The following is an 18605-nucleotide window of genomic DNA, read 5'->3' on the forward strand; positions in this document are numbered from 1 at the left end:
ATTTTTGTTCATAACAAATGAACGCAGTGTGGCCCAAACGAAGCAACCATCCATCTCGATCTCTCATAAGGGCTCGCATATAAATGAATCCCTTGATCGCCCAATGACGAAAATGAGACCAAGTCAAGTATTTTCCCTCCTTAGCGAGGCACATAGTCACTGACAGACGACCGAGATTTAGTTTCCTGTGTATAAGAGAACGAGCCCTGCATATCCTCAATGTCACGTATCGTCCCGTTGTACGTGGCCGTGAGCATGTTAAGCACCTTGTTGCGATTCCACTCGGACCGCGTCGACCATAATTGCTCCATCAGCTCGCGGTTGATCTGCTCAAGCTGATCCACCGTACAGCCAGATGTCTGCTCCACCAAGTTGTCCAGGAAGACGGATACCTGGCGGTCGTCAATCACGGCATGTTGCGATAGAGGCCCAGCCGCCGGTGGAGAGCTCACGTCGTTGAGCAAATTGTCCATGCTAGGGGCGATATGACGCGTAGATGATTGCGCAGCTGAAGCCATCAGCCGCTTGTGAGATGCTGTTGTCGGGCTGGTCTGTTCAGTCCGCTGCATGCCGTACATGTAAGCTGATCCCGGCGTGGGGTGTGATCCTGAACCCGATCCCGAGTTGGAGTTCTGACCCCAGCTCCCTCGCGGCTGAAGCTCCCCAACTGCCATGGCTTGCGCCTGTGAATGCAACCACGGGGATGCATTCGAAGTAGACTGAGATTGGCTCTGCCCTGAACGTCCACCTAGAGACTGGGTGTCTGGCATTTGTGACACATTACTCTGCCCGCTCGATCTTGATTTCGAATCGTGGGTTGGGGTCCCGTTTGTTTGTTGTGAGCCAAGCCGATCCCAGTGTTGAGAGATGCGGTTGCTCCCCGAGGCATCAGTAGATCTGGTAGTTGACGCGTCGTTGGGGACAGCCGAGGGCGATACACCGGGTGGCAGCCCAACTAGAGATACCTGCGAGACGGGCCGGTTATTGTAGTTGACCGTTGGCGGTGGCCCCATCTGGAAAAAATGTTGACTTTGGCCGTTATCGTCGGTACCTCCCATAGTGATGTCGCCATTTCCAGGACGGGACGGCACAGAGTTGCCATTGCTGAGACCGCTGGATTGGACGGAAGTAGAATCGGTGGCGCTTTGGCCGTTGTTGCCATTAGCCAGAGGACTCATAACCCTAAAACGGGCGCTCGTCGTGCCGCTGGGCAATGGGGCCCCTATCACGACCGGGCCGGTGATATCACTTGTGATGTCTGGCTGCACAAGATTAGCGGCCTCGTTCGCGGCCTGGCGCTTCTTCCGTTTCTCTTCGGCCTCTTTGGCTCTTCGCTGTTGCCGTTGGTACAGAGCCTCAAAGTCGATGGCCTGGAGGCGCATGGAGACGTCATGGACGTCAACGCGGACGTTGCTGACAAGCTCGTTCAATTTGAGCGTTCGCTCGCGGTCACCAATATTCCTGGCATCGGTGGCCAGCGATTCGATGTCCTTGAAGAAGTCGATGGGCCTGGCATAAAAGCCATTGGACAAGCGCTCTTCAATCGTGGCCACGTCCAGGTTGTAGAAAAACTTTCCTGTATTCACATGCCGCAAACCCTCAACGCCGTCTTTGTCTTTGTCGATCACATATGGCCGGTCTGCGACATCGCCAGCCAGGTCTGCTCGCACGTAGCCAGGTTCAGCTTCGTGCCAGAGATACTCAATTTCACGCTCGGGTATGACCGAGTTTCGGTATTTGCGGTACTTCATCTTGATCTGGTCCATGATGGGCTGGAGCGAGAGCTTCAGGTGGTTAAGTGCGATGTGGTCATTGTGCAGCTCCCGTTCAATCTCCTCTTTTGTTGGCTTCCGTGGCGGCGGCGGAGGAGCTACTGGAAGGTCCTCAAGAACCCTCTTCTTTCGGTTCACCGGGTCGGGAAACTCTGATGGCGACATTCTGATGTGAGGCACGAGTTGACCAAAGTACTCTCGGCGATGTTGCTGTTTCAAGAGTCCCGGTCAGATAAATGTGTCTGCAAAGGACGTCAGGATGTTTTACAACTTACATTGCTAGGGATTTCGATCTCCCTGCGGTTCTTGCGGGAGAGAGCAAAGAGATCCCTCAGCAAAACCTCATCTACCGTCTTGACTTCATCCTCGGACGTGGCCAGCAGCAGGACCGGATCCGTTGCCGGTATGGACCGAAGCATGGTGACAAAGGTGCTGTATGCCAGTGGCGGCATTGTTGCGTACCAAGCTCCGACATTAGGGATGAAAATTACTGCAGGTTTATGTCGCTTCACCTCTGTGAATAACCTGACTATGACTTGCTCCAGTGGCTGTTGGGTTGAATCAAAAACGTCAGTCGGGTCTGATTTAGTGCATGCTGATTAAGAGGGCAGAGTGCGACCATAGAAGCGACGATGAAAACTTACCGAACCATCGGCCAGTAGGTTGGCCAGATCAAAATTTTGCACAAACACGCCCTCCAAGTGGTGGAGCAACGCGGCCGAGATGTACTCCTGGCCGTTGCCTGGCCGTCCGGCAATGAGAAGGCGAGGTCTGAAGACTCTGAGTCTATCAAACTCTTGGCTGAGGTTTTCTCGACCAAAACCATTGTCTTCATCTTCATAAGGCTCAAACATGGCCTCCTCCAGCGCAGTCATCTTCTTCTTACGCGGCAGGGCTTCATCTAGGTCTCTGATAATAGCCCCCAGCTGCTGGCTCAGTAAAGGCTCGATACTTGGCGGGAGAGGAGCAGCAGCCGACGAGGCTGATCTTTGGGACGAGGGTATTATTTTCTTCATGACAATGGTGAAGTCGGTTGCATGAATCGAAACCTTGTTCGGATCGACGATAAGCTTGTCCGTCGAGGAATAAATTTGGGGGTAGGTCCGTTGGATCGAGTTCAGAGCTGCCTCGGTGCAAAGTGCTCGCAGATCTGCACCGCCATAACCCTTGGTCTGACGAGCCAAGCGATCCTTGAATTCCTCAGTCAGACCCCAGTCTTTGGTGTGAATGTCAATGATGGAGCGCCTGCCCTCCACGTCGGGGAGTGGAAAGTAGAATTCGCGGTCGAAGCGACCAGGACGGCGAAGTGCAGGATCTACACTGTCGGGACGATTGGTTGCGCCAATGACAATAACTTGACCACGTCCATCCATACCATCCATCAAGGCCAGGAGCGTCGAGACGATAGACGCATGGATCTGCTCTTGCTTGCTAGACCGAACAGGAGCCAAGCCATCGATTTCGTCGAAAAAGATGATACTAGGCTGCGTCCTTCGCGCCTCTTCAAACAGAAGACGCAGTTGCTTTTCTGCCTCACCAACCCATTTACTCAGGGCATCCGCTCCCTTGCGCATATAGAAGGTGATCTTGCGCCCGCCGATTCCGACTGCATTTGAGAGGGCTCTTGCGAGCAACGTCTTTCCTGTTCCAGGAGGACCATGGAAAAGCACACCGCGTGGCGGAGTCACCTTGTACCTCTGGAACAGCTCTGGATACAGCAGTGGCAGCATGATCATCTCTTTCAATTGATCAATGTGCCCCTGCAATCCACCTACTTTACTGAAGTCAACCGTCAAGTCAACTCCGAGAGGATCGGCGTCTGCAAATGCCTTTTGGTTCTTGACTTTCCCCAGGTTAGGAGTCGCAGCGACACCTGCCGCGCCATCCAGAGCACCCAGGGGCGGGCCGAGAGCTGGTGCGTTCGCTGTTGTTGGTGTCATGCCCACAGCACCTCCAATACCGGGACGCACAGCCGCCACCGCTTCGTCGTCACTGCTATCAGATTCCACGCCGCCAGTGGCACCTGTGCCCCATGGGCCGCCCAAAAGAGATCCGAGACCGCCGGCGCCGCCAAAGGGGCCATAGGTAGACGCAAGATTGCGCTGCCACACGTTGCTGGCACCATTCCGCCCACCTCTGCGGCCCTTTGCCGGAGATGGTGCGGGGTCTTCCTCCTCTTGGTCGACGAGCTGGTCGAGTGGCTTGATGGAGTAGTCCACAGGCTTGGTCACACGACGTCTCTTGGTTCGAGGTTCTTCGTATGCTATAGATGGCGATCGACGGCGTCTCCGTGCCGCTCGAGAGCTCTGCCTAAGCTCCTCGAGCTCCTCAGCAAGTTCTTCCTGATCCAACTCAACATCTTCATCGCCAGAACCTCTTCGGTTCGCAGCGCGCTTTCCTTGTGTGCCACGCCGTCCGCGCGCCCCAATCTCCTCGTCGCCGTCATCTTCTTGACTCGCGCGTGACCGTCGGCCCTTCTTGGGAGACGCTTCAGAAGCAGAAACATCTCCTTCACCTTCACCCGAGTCGTCACCTGGCTCGAAGTCGCTACTAGGTTCATTCAAAGCCTTCTTGGGACGTAGTGATCGTCGCGTCTTGCGTGTGTTTGACGGAGCAGCCTCGCTTTCGTTTTCGTTCTCGTCTTGGTTGGTTTCATCCAGTTGAGGCTTTGCTGCTCGTAAACCGCGTGTTCTTCGGGTGACTGGAACGTCATCTTCGTCATCGTCGTCCTCAGCATCTCCCGTCACGGTATTCTCAACATGCTGGTCATCGCCTTCGATTGTTTCTTGCGGCACGTCCCCAACAACACGTTCCGCTTCTTCCTCGCCAGGACCCTTCAAGCCCGACCCTTCGGGCTGTTCTCCGACCAGCTCGTCTGCAGCAGCATCGGCGCCAGCCATCACTTCGTCGAGTTGGTCGCGCTCCTGGGCGCTGTTTTCTTGGGTAGCTTCTTCTATCGGCTCCGGCTGCTTCCTGAGTCCTTTAAGACCCTTAGTTGCTCTGTTAGCACGACCTAGTGCTTCTGGACTTTTACTTCTAGTCGAGGCCCTGGTCGTCCTGGCATGCCTTCCTGATTCCGACAGTTCCAAAAACTCGTTGGCCTCTTCCGTATGTGCACGCGTTCTCCTAGTTGCCACGCTGGGCGTGGGCGGCTCTTTGACTTTGCCGCGGCCTGGTGGCACCTTGAGCGTGACGATTTTGGACGGCTTGGATTTCTCTATCGCTTTCTTGCTGCGCTTAGGCGCTGAAGAGTCTTCGTCTTCGTCGTCCTCGTCTTCGTCCGGGGTTTCTTCAATCTCCTCCGAGTCGTCGTCGCTGCTCTCGTGGTAGTTTTGACGCTTTACTGCAGCTTTCCTAGTCCTTCGACCTCCTGCATTCACAGGCATATTTTCGTCTTCGTCCTCGTCCTCGTCGTCGAAGGCCTCGTCAGGGTCACTGTCGGAAATGATATCGTCGTCGTCCTCGTCGATGTCCGAGCCGCCGTAACGGTCACGCCGCCTTCCAGAGGACCTGGCCTTGGTGGAGCGGGACCGCTTCGTCACGCGCCGGGGCTTTTCCTCCCTCTCTTGGCCCGGCTCGAAGTTCTCGTCGTCAGGATCGGACTGGTTTGGGTCAAAGTCAAGTATATCGCGTTTGCGCTTGGCAGGCATGGATTCCTGTGGAGACTGCTCTAGACGCTGCCCGTTCCTGGGCCGTTGTTTATGAGAATCAAGTGGTTCCTTTATGATGACAGGAACGTCGATGGTCTTCTACCGAATCCCCATGATAGCCGCAAGCATGTAACCCTAGAAATTAGCATGTTTTGTCAGTCATTTGAGTTAGATGATAAAAGTCTCAATCAATTTTAATGCCTTGCTAGCAGCTATTTCAGCTCGAGCCACCGTGACTTATCACTTGATGGCATGGCGTCGATTTTAAATCGAGGCTAAAGCTCTCGGTCGTTAACTGAGAAATTCGACTCACAGATATTCAAGTAAATCCAAGACCTCAAATAAAGCAACCAGCTTGGTGGCAGTAGACAAGCAAACGTGAATTGATGAAGTGGTTCGATGTCTTGCAAGCGAGGTGTCCAGCCGGTTGATTCAGAAGCTTTGATTCACGACCTGTTTGCTAGAACATCGGTTGTGAGTGTGAATCCAAAGGGAGCGAAAAACCCAAGGTCGCGTTTCCGCGCCGGGATGGCTGCTCCACCTTTGCACCAATCGCGATTGACGAAGGCCCGTGCTCGTACTAACCAGGGTAGGAAAGTACGTCCCTTCTCTGCCAAATTGTTTTAATAACCGGGTTATGTCAGCCCCACCAAAATGCAACAACTTCCAAAGTGGCCAAGGTTTAATTATTACTTCAAAACATTGAGAATGAATGCATCACGGCCAAGACATTTTTCAACGAGCATTCAACCGTCTGCTTTCAATTACGACGTGCCATTACTGCAGTGAAAATTTTCTAACTCTTATCATACCTGGCCACCATACATAACTTGTGTATTCCCCAACCGTCTGGAGCATAATGCTAATCAGTGTGCAACTACTCCATCGTGCAAATTTATTTGTTGGACTATTTGAGGTCTCTATAACGGAGAAAAAAGCTGATTGAATGTGTTACTGGCGCCGAGACTTTGGGTTCGGCACGAAGCGGCGGCTTAAAGATAAAAATAAAAATAAAAATAAAAAACCGTTGCTTGGTTCAGCCCTACGAAGGGTTGTCGAAAGGGGTTGATCTGCAAGAAATTGTCGGTGGATCGGACGACCCCAGCCTTCGTGCCTGCTCCTGGCTAACTTGGATTCTGTGACATAAGACCTGTCAACGTGAGGGGAGGAGCATTTGGGTTGCGCGGGGTTGGGTAAGACTGTTCTCGTACCCAAGCAAATGCCACATACCTGCTCCTACCTTATCTTACCTCCGTGCCTACCTTATCGACAAGGTACATGATCAGCATGAGTCTCCTGCAAACATTATTTGCAGTAAGCTTCTATTTGTAGCTCTCGACGGGTACCCAGTTACTCTATATCTTACCAAGACGAAAGGAGGCCAGCCCACCCGTATTTTGCGCTACCTCAAGGTATGGTACACGTGCTAGAAATGGGACACAAGCTATTGTGGCTTCTTGACAGCTTGACCCGCTAGCCGATATACATCCTGGGCTCTTTGTTTCCGGGAAGCCGTTATTATTCGTGGACGACCATCCGGTCCACAGAATCATGCCTGAAATATCTCGAAACGGCATCGTGGAGCCGCCAACAAAGCCACAAAACAGTCAGCAGCCAAGAATTTCGCCCGGAAGCAACTCCAATTCCGGGTCTACGTCAAGGCGCACACAAACATACACGACTCTCATTCTGGCTCGATTGGCTTGGTTGGATCTTGTTACCATATTGAATCTTTTGGAGATGGCCCGCTCGCTATGCTCTATGAACTACAGTGAAAAAGCACAAGTTGTTCTAAAAGTGCATTTACCAACGTGACAGTGCGCCCATCGTAATTACCAGCGTTTCATTGACTAATACAGTCTCATTCCTACTTCCTTCGGCCCATGCTGACCTTTGGAAATTGGAGAGGCAGTGCCAGCTTAGCAATTGTCGCCTTCTTGTCGCCGTTAACCACTTGCTTCATCCGAGCTCCAATCTCGGCAAAGTACGAGTTCAGTTGCTTCTGTTCCAACTGGAGGTCCTCCCTTAGATCAAATGTGTCCACCTCAAAGCTGTCAATGATGCTTGCAAGCACGCAACATGTCGTCATGATCAAGTCTGCATGGATCTTGCGCATCTGGGTTCCATCTGCAAACTTGTGTCGGAGGCTATCCAGCACTACATCTGGAGCTGGACTTAATGCCTCCCTAAGCTTATCGCGTGGTGGAAGCTTCCGCACGCCATTCTTTCCAGGCTTTGCTATCTTGATAAAAGTCATGAGAAAGTAAAGATACCGCAGAATTCTCAATCTCTTCAGCGACTCGGTATGCTCTCCTACCCGACGCAGGCGGTTAGCCACATAGCGAGAGCTGAGTTGCACATTTTCATCGTTTTTGTTGGCTGTTTGCCAATCTCTAACAGGGATGGCGTTGAGCACATCGGAGCCGATAATCTGGTCCGGATCGTAGACATCCTGGATCTCAGTGGCATCGTAGTTGCCCTTGGGCACCGGTTTGGCACCGTTGACCGCAGCCTGAAGTTCGTCTCTTGTCGGCATATTTGCCGCTGCCGATTTTATGGATGCCATCAACGCGGCTTCACCAGCACCAGAATCTCGACTTGAGGCATTGTTGGCAGCAGTGATGGCATTCTCCACCCTGGAGACGAGGGCTTTCTTGGCCTTCTTGGTTCCAAAGGCCTGGCCCAAGTCTGTCCTCATGTCCATGTTGGTCTGCACTACATGTTAGCACATGCCCGAGTACCATCTCATGTTCCGCCGTGAGAGAATTCGTGTGAGATTTACCTTTTCTTCGATTGCAGACATAGCCTCGGCAGGTGCCTGTTGAGAACGCACCGAGCCCCTAACCGTCACCTTTCGAGCCTCGACCACTTCCAGCTCGCCCGTTTTCGGGTCAAACACGCCAATGTAGTGTCGCAAGAAGCCCTCTCCATTTTGTGACTGCTCCTCGCGGGCAGTGTAGTCTAGTGACCTGTGGCTAGACGAGTGCAAGAGGATATCGCCAAGGACAGGAGCATTTCGGCTTTTACTTGAAGCCTTACGCAGTTTGGTGTATGGGTTGAACTGAACGGATGGGGAGACAGATAGGCCGGGCGCGGTGGCTGCCATGTAGCCCAAATCAGTAACACTTCTCTACAGGTCGGAGACACGCACACAAGCAAGGGAAACATACCTATTACGGGCGGGGATAGCTTTGGCCTGATGAGCGAGGAGACTCTGATGTTTTGCGGCAGTGCGGAGGACGAAGCCGCATGATCGACGGCAGCCTTCTTGGATTTCTTTTGAGATGTGCCGTCTTCGGCGCGTTTCCGCTTTTTATCCGACATATTGCTGAGTCCTGGGGGTTCAATAATGTACAGGCTATCTCACTCTAGAGGCAGCCCATCAATCAGGCTGCGCATGTGTAGAAAATAAATTTTGAGGCAGATCCTTATCGACGTTGCTGTTATCAGCCCAATCTGGCAGGCGGTGAGTCACACCTTTCTGAAACCCCGCTTTCGAAACAGGGTGCACAAGAGCTCCAAGCTTCGATTGACATCAGAATCTGTAACTTGTGATTGTAGTCTACTTGGAACATGGTCTGTCTGGTGGCTTAGGGCTTGGCCAAGACCATTAAATACAAGTTGAAAACGGACATCACAAACGCAGTAAAAAAGCATGGGTGTCGTCATCATGATGGTTAGGTGGGTAGCGAGAGCGTATTCATGGTGGCACATATGAATTCCAATTGACGTTGATAACTATGGCAAGACGATTTATCTCGCAAAGGTTGGCGCAGTATAATAGCTCAACTTCATGGTGCCTGAACAGTTGCCTTGCTCCAAAACGATCCTTGCTTCTCAACCACGATTTGACAGTTCCCTCCATTGAGCTCTCGTGAGCCAAGTTCCATGTTCCCCTTCATTGTGCTGAGCGACTTTATGTGGATTGATGCGAACGCTGCTCGAAGTGGTGCTGGTTTTTTTGTCTAGCTTGGCAGGCTCTCGTCCGGATGGTGCGGTTGAATGAGCTCGAGTCGTTTATTTGCTGGGCGTTCGATGTAATTAGAATCTGGCGCGGCAACACTGCGAATGCGATAACTGCAGAAACTTACGAGCGAGCTCTCATCTTTCTTCTCTTGCGCTTGAGGCGTCGTACTCTCTTCTTTCTCCACTTGGCTCTCATCTTGAACTGATGCTGTAACTTGGGGTCAGCTTTGTGATCAACGTATAGCGATTAGTGGCGGCGCGAAAGTCTGCGCAAAGGAATTTTTGCAATTGAGACTGCGCAAGAGAAAGCATGACTGCCCGCAGCCACGCGATTGGGTGTTTGGTGTATCAACGTACCTTTGTTCGGAGATGAGGTTTGAGGTGATGTGAAGAGGGGAGAGAGGGGAGTTGAGAAGCTTGAGCTCGGTTTTGTGCGTAGAAGTAGAGGTTATGATGGAATAAATGCACGTGACCATAAAATGGACCGATCCACTTATTTCCTACTTGCACTCAAGCGCCTTTGCTGGTAATGCCTTCTTCCTCCTTCCAAGTTGGACCTGCCTATGACCTAATTTGTTCGTTGCGAGGAACCCCGGCCGAGGGCTATCCGTGAACAAACTTGTCGTTCTTTCCCAAAATGTCCAGCAATTATGCCCAAATTCCCGATCCTTCCATGCTCCTCCATGGCACTTCCCGCACCGGAATAGCTCAATCACGATCGTTCTGTCTCGAGGAATTTCCCCATGATGTCCGCGCATCCTGGATTTGTTGTAGTAGATAGCTTTTATTGTCCCCTCATGAATTCCGCAGCACAGCATGTCTTTTCCCACACGCCATCTGCCTCTCATGACACTGTATCTCAAACCAGTGCATTTTCACCCCAGGACATTGAAATAAAATACGCTTAATTTAAATTTGAAGTTCCTGAATTGATCAGCATATGACTTGACCACCATGCGAACTCCGGACCCAACAGTTCCGTCCGCCAGAGTAATCCTTGAGGATCAGAGCGTATCGCCCTCATGCCTATGTTCATACCATCTCTACCCGGGCCAGTTGCTACGTTTTGGCAGAGAACCAGACGCCAATGATGTTGCCATCGTGCATGGCGCTGTCTCAAGAAAACACCTTGAATTCTATGTCATCACTTTCGACGATGGTCCAGATCATCGACCAATGGTCTATGTCAGGGATAGGCAGTCGACGAACGGAACGTTTGTAAATGGCCATCTTATCGGCCAAGGGGCGCTCAAGACTCCTGGGAGACTGCTTTCTAATCATGATTCCGTAACGATCGAGCCATATTGGAGGTTCACGATAGACCAAGATGTGGGCACCACCGTCAGAACTTCTGTATCTCCCTTGCGGCCGGCAGATGCAAAGGTGATTCTTACTGTCTAGCTTGTTTTTTTCAGGTCAAGACCTAACGTGGATGAGCAGACTATCAAGCGCTTCAAAATCACAGGTCGAAGTCTTGGGAGCGGAGCTTATGCCACAGTCTTTCTTGCCGAAGACAGAAAAACACATCAGCAGCTCATGGTGGGTTTTTGCATTCTGGCATGGTGGGAAAGTCTAGAAGTCCTCTTTTTTGAGTGACCTCATAGGTAAATATCAAGCTGTACTAATGACCAACCACCTGTCAAAGTGCAAAGTCCACCAGTTGGACAGGCTTTCAGGCAATTATATCCTACGTGCCGAGCGAGAAGCTGTCATCCTCAGTCAGCTGGATCATGTATGTAAAGCCCTGGACCTTCTTCCTCAGAGATTCGTATCTGAACGCCGCAGCCCAACATCATGGCTTTCAAGCAGGCCTTTCGGTCGAGTTCAGTTTTGTAGGTGAATCATCTGTCCACGCTCGTACATGTTTCTTGCCCGGGTGGCTGACAACCGGGGTTTTCTTCAGTCTTCTCTTCGCTGAGCTTGCCACAGGTGGTGATCTCTACTCACTTTTGATGACTCACGGCTGTTTTTCTGAACTTGAGGCCAAATGGATAGTTCGACAGATTGTTTTGGCCGTGTATTATATGCACACCAAGGGCATAGTCCACCGTGATCTCAAGCTTGAGAACATACTATGTGCAGTTTGTCCATCATCGACAGATAGGTTCGTAACTCCGGTGCAAGAATACTTCAACAATGATGGTTTACTTTGAGGCTTACCCTAAATATCTTAGAATTATAATCTGTGACTTTGGACACGCGGCCACTCGCAGTCAAGGGCGTCTTCAATCGCAAGTCGGTACAGCCCGACACCAAGCGCCGTTAGTGAAACTCCTAAAACTCCATATTAATCGCAAGAATGCTGACATCATTGAGAAGAGAGCTTCTCCTAGACAGCTGCGAGCATGGATTTGGGGTGGACCTCTGGGCTATCGGAGTCGTGACACTGAAGTGAGTATCCTTTTGACATCCTGTTTGCTAAGCATGCACATTGTGCGCTGACAGACTGTTCCGCTAGATTGATCACGGGGGAAGAGTGCAGCATTGAAGACATGGCAGCTGCGTCTAGCATAGAGCAATGGTTGGACAGAAAATTCAGCACCAATTGCAGAGGCTTCAGCTTCTCGCAAGCCGGGAGGCATTTTATCAGTCGTTGCCTCACCCTGGAAGCCAGTGACCGCATCACAGCAGCCCAGGCCTTGCATCACGAGTGGTTCTCAGCTCCCGAAAGTGACCATGCTGTACTCATGAAAAAGGAAGAGGAAACAAGAGCTCATTGGGCGCCGCGGGAGGTTGTTTTGCCAATCATCCAAGAGCTCCCATCAATATCCGCGCCAGATGCACAGGAAGTAGCGCGAGTGCATACAAAGTCTGCTTACTTCTTACGAATTGCCGAGCAAGCTTTACAACCACAGCCTAGAAGCGTCAAGAGGCCGCTCGATACACCCAGTGATATTGTACCGTGCAAGCTGTTTAAGTGCGAAAGCTCCCGAGTTAATACGGAAACGTGAGGGCAGCCAAGTTAACAGTTTGAGAGTCTGGCGCCTCGCAGTGAATGTGCGGAGAAAATCAGAGAGTTGATTGTTGATGAACGTGTTGCAGGGGGACTAAATCTGGAAAAAAAATTTGCTGGCTTTCATTTGACTTAAAGAGCTTTTGAGGCTTTGCTTGGAAATATGAGAAAGAAACAGTTGGCTGATGTTTGTGGCTACGCGCGTAATGTACCACAGTAATGGGTAGAACGTTGGCAGACCATAGCTCATTTGGAACGCAATCACTGAGTATAGTTGGTCATGTTTAAGAAGAGTCGCCAAAAAAAAAAAAAAACAAGGATGCAAACCCAAACACTGCGTGTCAGTTGACCATAAGAAGAATCAAGCCTAAATTTTTGATGTCTTGGTCGGCGGAAGCAACTCGATTTCGCGAAATGGCAGGTCCAAGAACTTGTAAATGTGGTGGAAGCTATACTCATGGTTGGTTAGTTCAAGACACCCCTTCATGGTTGGTGTTCAAAACTTATATAACGAGGCAATTTGTAAGCACATACCGATCACTCCCGAAGAAGGGCTCCTCTACGCCCTGTGCGTTTTTCACCCATATCCAAGGCGCCCCGAAGGCTCCCTTCGCCACGGACTCATCGGTACTGCGGGTGAGGGCGTCCTTGTACTCCTGCATCCCCGCGGCCCGGATGATGTCATCAACCTCCTGAGACGAGAACAGAGGAGCACCCTGGCCAGGAAAGTCAGATGGCACGCTCGTCAGAGCCTCCCTCAAGACCTCCTCCTTGGTCAAGTTCTTGTGCGGCGGCGTCCAGAAGACGTGGAACATGTAGTGCAGCACCGTCAGGTACTGCTTGGGGGGGTACTTGCGCTTGACGTAGTGCATGGCTCGCTGCGGCTGAAAGTAGTTGTGATGAAATGTGAGTGATGGGCGCTTGCTACCCTTAACCCAATTCCCCGGGAGGATTACATGAGGCAGAGACTCACAAGCACGGTCAAGGCCATGGACAAAAAGTCCTGGGGGAATGCGATCCCGGTCTTGCCAACTCTCTCTTTTGAGCGGTTCGCATCGTAGCGCAGATATTTGGCCTTGGCTGGCAATGTCCATGGCGGCTTGTTGCCTTTTTTTGGTTGATGAAAGAGAGTTATTCAAAATATAAAACTTGTTATTAATGTATTGTTTATTCGGGGGGGACTAGGTCTTACCCGATTTGGTGTTGATGCCCGCAATCAGAACCGGGACGAATCTAACGGCGTGTAAGTTGGTATGGTCAATATGTGACTGCGAGAGCATCTACCTCGCCGAACTTGATGAATAAGCCAATGATCCGGAGCTTACTCGACCTCGACGCCATGAGCAGCCAATAGATCCAAATTGGGCAGTAGGTCCGCAAAGGCAATGTAGCTGTAGTAGGAGGCTAGAGCCAAAATTCTTGGTCAGTCTAGGGGTGCTACAGGTGAATCACATCAAGAGTTAGGCATGAGATGATTGCGCATGGTTGAAGCATACCAATATCAACAAAGCATTGGATCTTCCCGTTCGCCATGGTGACTTCTATTGTCCTGAATTTAATAATCAAAAGAACAACTCAAAGAAGCTACAGGGTGTATCTAAAGGTAGGTGGGTAAGTGTGTAGCTATTATATGTTGTACAGAAGTATGTTGTTGTGCCTCGGCACATGTGAGCAAAAGCGGATCCGCGCTTTGGTGCACTACACAGACGCCTCATAACCTCCTACTGCTCACAGCACATTTGTAAGTAGAGGTAAGCCTACACCGAATCACGTGCTTTAATCGGTTGGTTCGGACAGCACCCCCTATGCTTTCCATTCCTTCTTCTTTTAGTGGTCGATCGTGTTTGTCCAAGTTCAGTATTGTTACAACACCAAGCCTGATTCCTACATTTACTAGGTCTATCAAATTGAAAAGCGCGTACATGGTCGAATAAGTTTCAGGCACTCCGTTTTTGCGAATCGATAGACGGAATTAACGGTGCTCAGCGGTGTCGACGACTCTCAGCCCATTGCTACCTGAATCGAACTACACCATGGAGTCAAGCACCAAAGTTGCCCTTGTAGTTGGGGCCTCCAGAGGCATCGGCCGCCAAATCGCACTTGACCTAGCCAGGAACAAGTACAAAGGTCAGGGACTTGCATGCACGCAACAACTTAATCACAGGTCGCTGACAGCGGTTCGCTACGTGACAAAGTCGTCGTGGCTGCCAAATCTATGAGCGATGCAAGTAAGGTCTTGCCATTTCCGCCACATCAAAACTCACCAGACTCGACTATCAATACGGTAGAAAGAGAAATCAGAGCTGCTGGTGGTGATGCGACGGCAGTTCAGGTCGACACCAGGGATTTCGGATCCGTGCAAAGACTGGTAGAGAAGACTATCGAGGTAAGATGGTCGTCACCGAGGGAGCATACGGCCATTGCGAGATACTCACTGCATATACATATTCCGAGTAACCCTGCAGATGTATGGCCGGATAGACGTCTTGATCTACAACTCTGGTGCCATCTGGTGGGCTTCGGTGGCGGACACTCCAATGAAGAGGTTCCAGTTGATGCAGCGTGTCAACCCAGAAGGGCTCTATGCCACAATCCAGGCTACGCTGCCGCATATGACCAAACAGGGTAAAGGTAGAATCTTAGTGGTGAGCCCCCCGATATACAGTCGGTTCTTCCGAGGAAAGACAGCGTACGCAATGGGCAAGGTTGCCATGTCCGTCTTGACCAAGGGCCTGGCAATGGATTTGGAACGCCAAGGCCTGGACGAGATGGCTATCACGAGCCTATGGCCAGCTGTGGTGAGTATCCGGGAATCCCTCTATTTGTGTTTATTAGGTGCTGATGTCACGGACCGCATGTAGGCCATAGAGTCGGCAGCCACCGAGGCGTTTACTCGGGAGAATCCCGACGAGGCCAGGGACTTGAGGAAGCCGACGATTTTCTCCGATGCCATCCTTGAAATTCTCAGAGCACCTGCCAAGCTGGTTAACGGCATGTTGGCTCTTGACGAAGACTTTCTGAGAGACCACACCGGGGTCACGGACTTTTCAGCGTATTCGGTTGTAGCTGGCGCTCGGCCGCGGCGCATAATGCCTATGAATCTTCCTGACCTTACGGTAGCGGAGCAGGCTGATGAAGGCCGGAGATATGACAGCTCCCGGGCCACAAAGGGGAAATCGAAGATATAGGCTAGAGATTGAGGCCCTTGCTCATAGCTCAGGGACACAAATTCATTAGACCCGCGTAGCCATACGAGCTTTTCTTGCATCGTCCTCCCTTCTAGCCTCGCTACGAGCCAAGAAGCCCTGGCGCTCGGCATAGGAGTGCTTTGATTTGCCAGCGAGCTTGAGCTCATCCTGTATGCCCTCCTTGTCAACGTAGCCAGCCCAGTCCATCCTGCTCTTCTCGACTGTTGTAAGCTTCTTGGCGCCGACATCCTTTGCAAGATCCCTGGCCTCCATCCTAGCCGCTATCCCCAGGTTCAGGTCTCTGCGAGACGCGAGTTGGTCCGATATTGGTTCGAAGGCAGATCGGAATGCCTTTTTGGGCCTCCTTCTTGGCTGATCGCCGTTTTCTTCAGCTGCCTCCAGTACCGCACCTTCTCCCAGAGATTCGAGGTAAAGCTTGGCCTCTGCTGAGTCTCGCGAGACGAGCTTTTCCTCTGTGTGAACCTTCCCGGCGAAGTTGTATGTCCGTTTTATTTTGATCATTTGTGGAGCCTGAGTGGTACCTTCAGTGGTAGTTGTCTTGTCCGCATCGCCAGCATGAACCGTGGCGCCTGCAGCGGCCCCAGCCTCGGTTGTAGCATCTGCTTGGCTGCTCACTTGAACGGCAGCCGTTGGATTGTTCATCTGGGCCCATAGTGCATCGACGTCGACAGTGACCGGGCCAGAGACAGCAGTTGCCTTCCGCTCAGCTTTCCTAGGCAATATCAGCTTCCAGCTTCTAGGCCAGTTATTTCCGTGATAGAACATACTCTTGCGCTCGCTGGCTGCGAGTCTTGATCAAGCCGCCATCGCCGCCCTCATTTACATCCTGGTCCGCTTTCCTGGCTTTCTTCTGCCGCTTCGTCTTGGCTTTCTCTATGATGGCCTCGTCTCCAGAGTTTTCGAAGCCGATGTCTTGTGCTTCTTCGTTGTTGGCGTCGCGCTTGCGCTTCGGCACAGTCGCAGATGCAGTATCTGATGACACACCCTCATCATCGGAATCGTCAGGTGAGGATTCGCGGGCTGCGGCATCTTCTGGCGCAAAATCAGAATCTTCGGAAGACGCGTATTCTCCCTCGACTTCAGGATCGGGGACAATGGTCGCTGTATCCGCCATGCCAAGAAAGTGGGAAAAGGACCAAACTGGGTGATATCAATAGTCTGCTATACACAGCTTAATTTTCGGCGACAATAGAGTTTTGATGGTTGGACGACATTTACAAGTTGCCCTTGTCGCAAACGTCCAGTGCCCAGCACAAAACGCGGCATCTGCCAGCACTGTGTCAAAAGCGATTAAGGACTGTCTTGAAACCATTCCTTCCATGCACCAGCACCAATCATATTTAACTAAGAAATAAATCATCTATTGTACCTAGGCTTTGCCTGGGTGCCTAACTCTGCATTATTTTGATAAATGTAGCAAATATAACGTGAATGGTCAGTCTGATTACAGTTGATAGTGGCCACCAAAATCAATTTTACCCCTACGTAGGCGACCCTACGCCCCTTGTTACTCTCGACTGGTACATGCGCACAATGTCACACACCTCTTCTTTGAAAAACTGCAAAGCCAATTTAGCCGAGCCATATATCCCCCAGTTTTATTTATCCAGCACACGTCCAGGCGGAGATACCCAAATAGGCAGCGCAAAGGGTTGGCACAACACGATAGCTACGCCACAATTTACAATGCGAGTGGGCGAGCATGGTTACGAAGTGTTCCGGTTGGCGTTGCCACGTGTATGTAGCCAAATAATAACTACCTGTTTGGACTTAGTTGCTATTCGGATGTCAGCGCCACGTCGGGAGAAAGTTCCGGCACTGCGCCCTTCCCCCGCACAAGATTACTACTATGATTACTTTTATGGGTGTGACCCTTGACTTCCCCGGATCAATAGGTCCTAAGATCCATAGTATAAGGTCCGTGGTGTCTCGCATGCTAAACAGTTGTAAGACGTAGTGAACCCCAACAGACTGGCTCATAGCACTGCTCTGTTATTATTATCATTCGAATATGAGCGGTAATACCCCAGTTTTGAGCGAGGCTGAGAAGGAGCACTTCCTTGAGAAGGGCTGGGTAAAGTAATGCCTGCTCGTCCTATCCGCCTTGTAAACCTGCACTGAAAGGATGGACACTGACCAAGTTTGCCAGGATACCGAAAGCCTTTACAAAAAAACAAGCCGAGGAGGCCACCAAGGATGTTTGGACACGACTCGGCATGTCGCCAACCGACAAGAGTACGTGGAGCAGCCTACGAACCAACATGCCAGCCGCACAGCTCCGTTTCGATGCCTCTGAATTCGCACCTCGCGCATGGGCAGCCGCGACTGAGCTCTGCGGAGGTGAGGAGCGGATAGACCCCAAGTGCCGCACATGGTGGGATACCTTCATCGTGAATCTCGGCACACCCGAGAACGAAGGCAAGGAAGTTGTGCCAAAGGAGTTGGACAACTATCATGTCGACGGGGACTTCTTCGTCCACTATCTGGATAGTCCTGAGCAGGGCCTCCTGATCATCCCTCTGTTCACCGATGTAGTGCCCGGTGGCGGAGGTACCTACATTTGCCCGGATGCGATGCCCAAGGTTGCAAGTTGGCTATATGACCATCCAGAGGGGGTATCCCCACGGATGGTGCCGCGAGGGGAACCAGACTTTGAGAAAGAGATGAACTTGGATTGGTTCCTCAATCTAGCACAAACATGTGAGGATTTTGTGGAGGTGACTGGAGAGGCTGGGGATGTTTACCTCCTGCATCCGCTGATGTTGCATTCAGCGTCGACAAATCCACTACGGCGCGTCCGGATCATCACCAACCCACCTGTATTTCTGAAAGAGCCATTTTGTTTCGACAGACCGGATGGCAATTACAGTTTGGTGGAGCGCAGAACAATCAGGGCGCTTGGGAAGGAGGCACCGCTTGACTGGAAAATCAAAGGTCCAAGGGAAGCCGTTGTCCCGGCTAGGGTACGACGGTGGGAGAAGATGAAGGCTGAGGAAGCGAGGAGATTGGAGGAGGCACGGAAGCTCATAGCGGCGTGAGTGGCGGGCGTAAATCT

The 18605-nt window shown here is 51.4% G+C and overlaps 7 protein-coding genes across 7 annotated transcripts; 3 read left to right on the plus strand and 4 right to left on the minus strand.

Annotated features, from left to right (window-relative positions):
• Window positions 1-140: 140 nt before the first annotated feature.
• PpBr36_05967 (uncharacterized protein) lies at window positions 141-5422 on the minus strand (the record flags this gene model as incomplete). The annotated part of the gene is made up of 3 exons (XM_029893115.1): window positions 141-1982; window positions 2048-2320; window positions 2417-5422. The coding sequence occupies 3 exons, from the start codon at window positions 5420-5422 to the stop codon at window positions 141-143; spliced, it is 5121 nt and encodes a 1706-aa protein (XP_029745458.1).
• A 1867-nt stretch (window positions 5423-7289) lies between these two features.
• Window positions 7290-9864, minus strand: PpBr36_05968 (uncharacterized protein; the record flags this gene model as incomplete). The annotated part of the gene is made up of 4 exons (XM_029893116.1): window positions 7290-8132; window positions 8205-8521; window positions 8593-8750; window positions 9746-9864. 4 exons carry the CDS (start codon window positions 9862-9864, stop codon window positions 7290-7292), a joined length of 1437 nt encoding a protein of 478 aa, XP_029745617.1.
• Window positions 9865-10342: 478 nt separating this feature from the next.
• Window positions 10343-12339, plus strand: PpBr36_05969 (uncharacterized protein; the record flags this gene model as incomplete). The annotated part of the gene is made up of 8 exons (XM_029893117.1): window positions 10343-10771; window positions 10829-10927; window positions 11034-11120; window positions 11174-11220; window positions 11292-11530; window positions 11602-11649; window positions 11710-11779; window positions 11847-12339. 8 exons carry the CDS (start codon window positions 10343-10345, stop codon window positions 12337-12339), a joined length of 1512 nt encoding a protein of 503 aa, XP_029745462.1.
• Window positions 12340-12708: 369 nt separating this feature from the next.
• PpBr36_05970 (uncharacterized protein) lies at window positions 12709-13874 on the minus strand (the record flags this gene model as incomplete). The annotated part of the gene is made up of 6 exons (XM_029893118.1): window positions 12709-12790; window positions 12876-13225; window positions 13315-13448; window positions 13534-13574; window positions 13667-13745; window positions 13838-13874. 6 exons carry the CDS (start codon window positions 13872-13874, stop codon window positions 12709-12711), a joined length of 723 nt encoding a protein of 240 aa, XP_029746243.1.
• A 500-nt stretch (window positions 13875-14374) lies between these two features.
• PpBr36_05971 (uncharacterized protein) lies at window positions 14375-15529 on the plus strand (the record flags this gene model as incomplete). The annotated part of the gene is made up of 4 exons (XM_029893119.1): window positions 14375-14468; window positions 14537-14727; window positions 14807-15139; window positions 15203-15529. The coding sequence occupies 4 exons, from the start codon at window positions 14375-14377 to the stop codon at window positions 15527-15529; spliced, it is 945 nt and encodes a 314-aa protein (XP_029746242.1).
• A 45-nt stretch (window positions 15530-15574) lies between these two features.
• Window positions 15575-16664, minus strand: PpBr36_05972 (uncharacterized protein; the record flags this gene model as incomplete). The annotated part of the gene is made up of 2 exons (XM_029893120.1): window positions 15575-16262; window positions 16318-16664. The coding sequence occupies 2 exons, from the start codon at window positions 16662-16664 to the stop codon at window positions 15575-15577; spliced, it is 1035 nt and encodes a 344-aa protein (XP_029746245.1).
• Window positions 16665-17561: 897 nt separating this feature from the next.
• On the plus strand, window positions 17562-18588 carry PpBr36_05973 (uncharacterized protein; the record flags this gene model as incomplete). Its single annotated transcript, XM_029893121.1, has 2 exons — window positions 17562-17629; window positions 17700-18588. The coding sequence occupies 2 exons, from the start codon at window positions 17562-17564 to the stop codon at window positions 18586-18588; spliced, it is 957 nt and encodes a 318-aa protein (XP_029746244.1).
• Window positions 18589-18605: the final 17 nt, after the last annotated feature.

Source organism: Pyricularia pennisetigena (assembly GCF_004337985.1).
Source record: "Pyricularia pennisetigena strain Br36 chromosome 4 map unlocalized Pyricularia_pennisetigena_Br36_Scf_6, whole genome shotgun sequence".
Taxonomy (NCBI): Eukaryota; Fungi; Ascomycota; class Sordariomycetes; order Magnaporthales; family Pyriculariaceae; genus Pyricularia; species Pyricularia pennisetigena.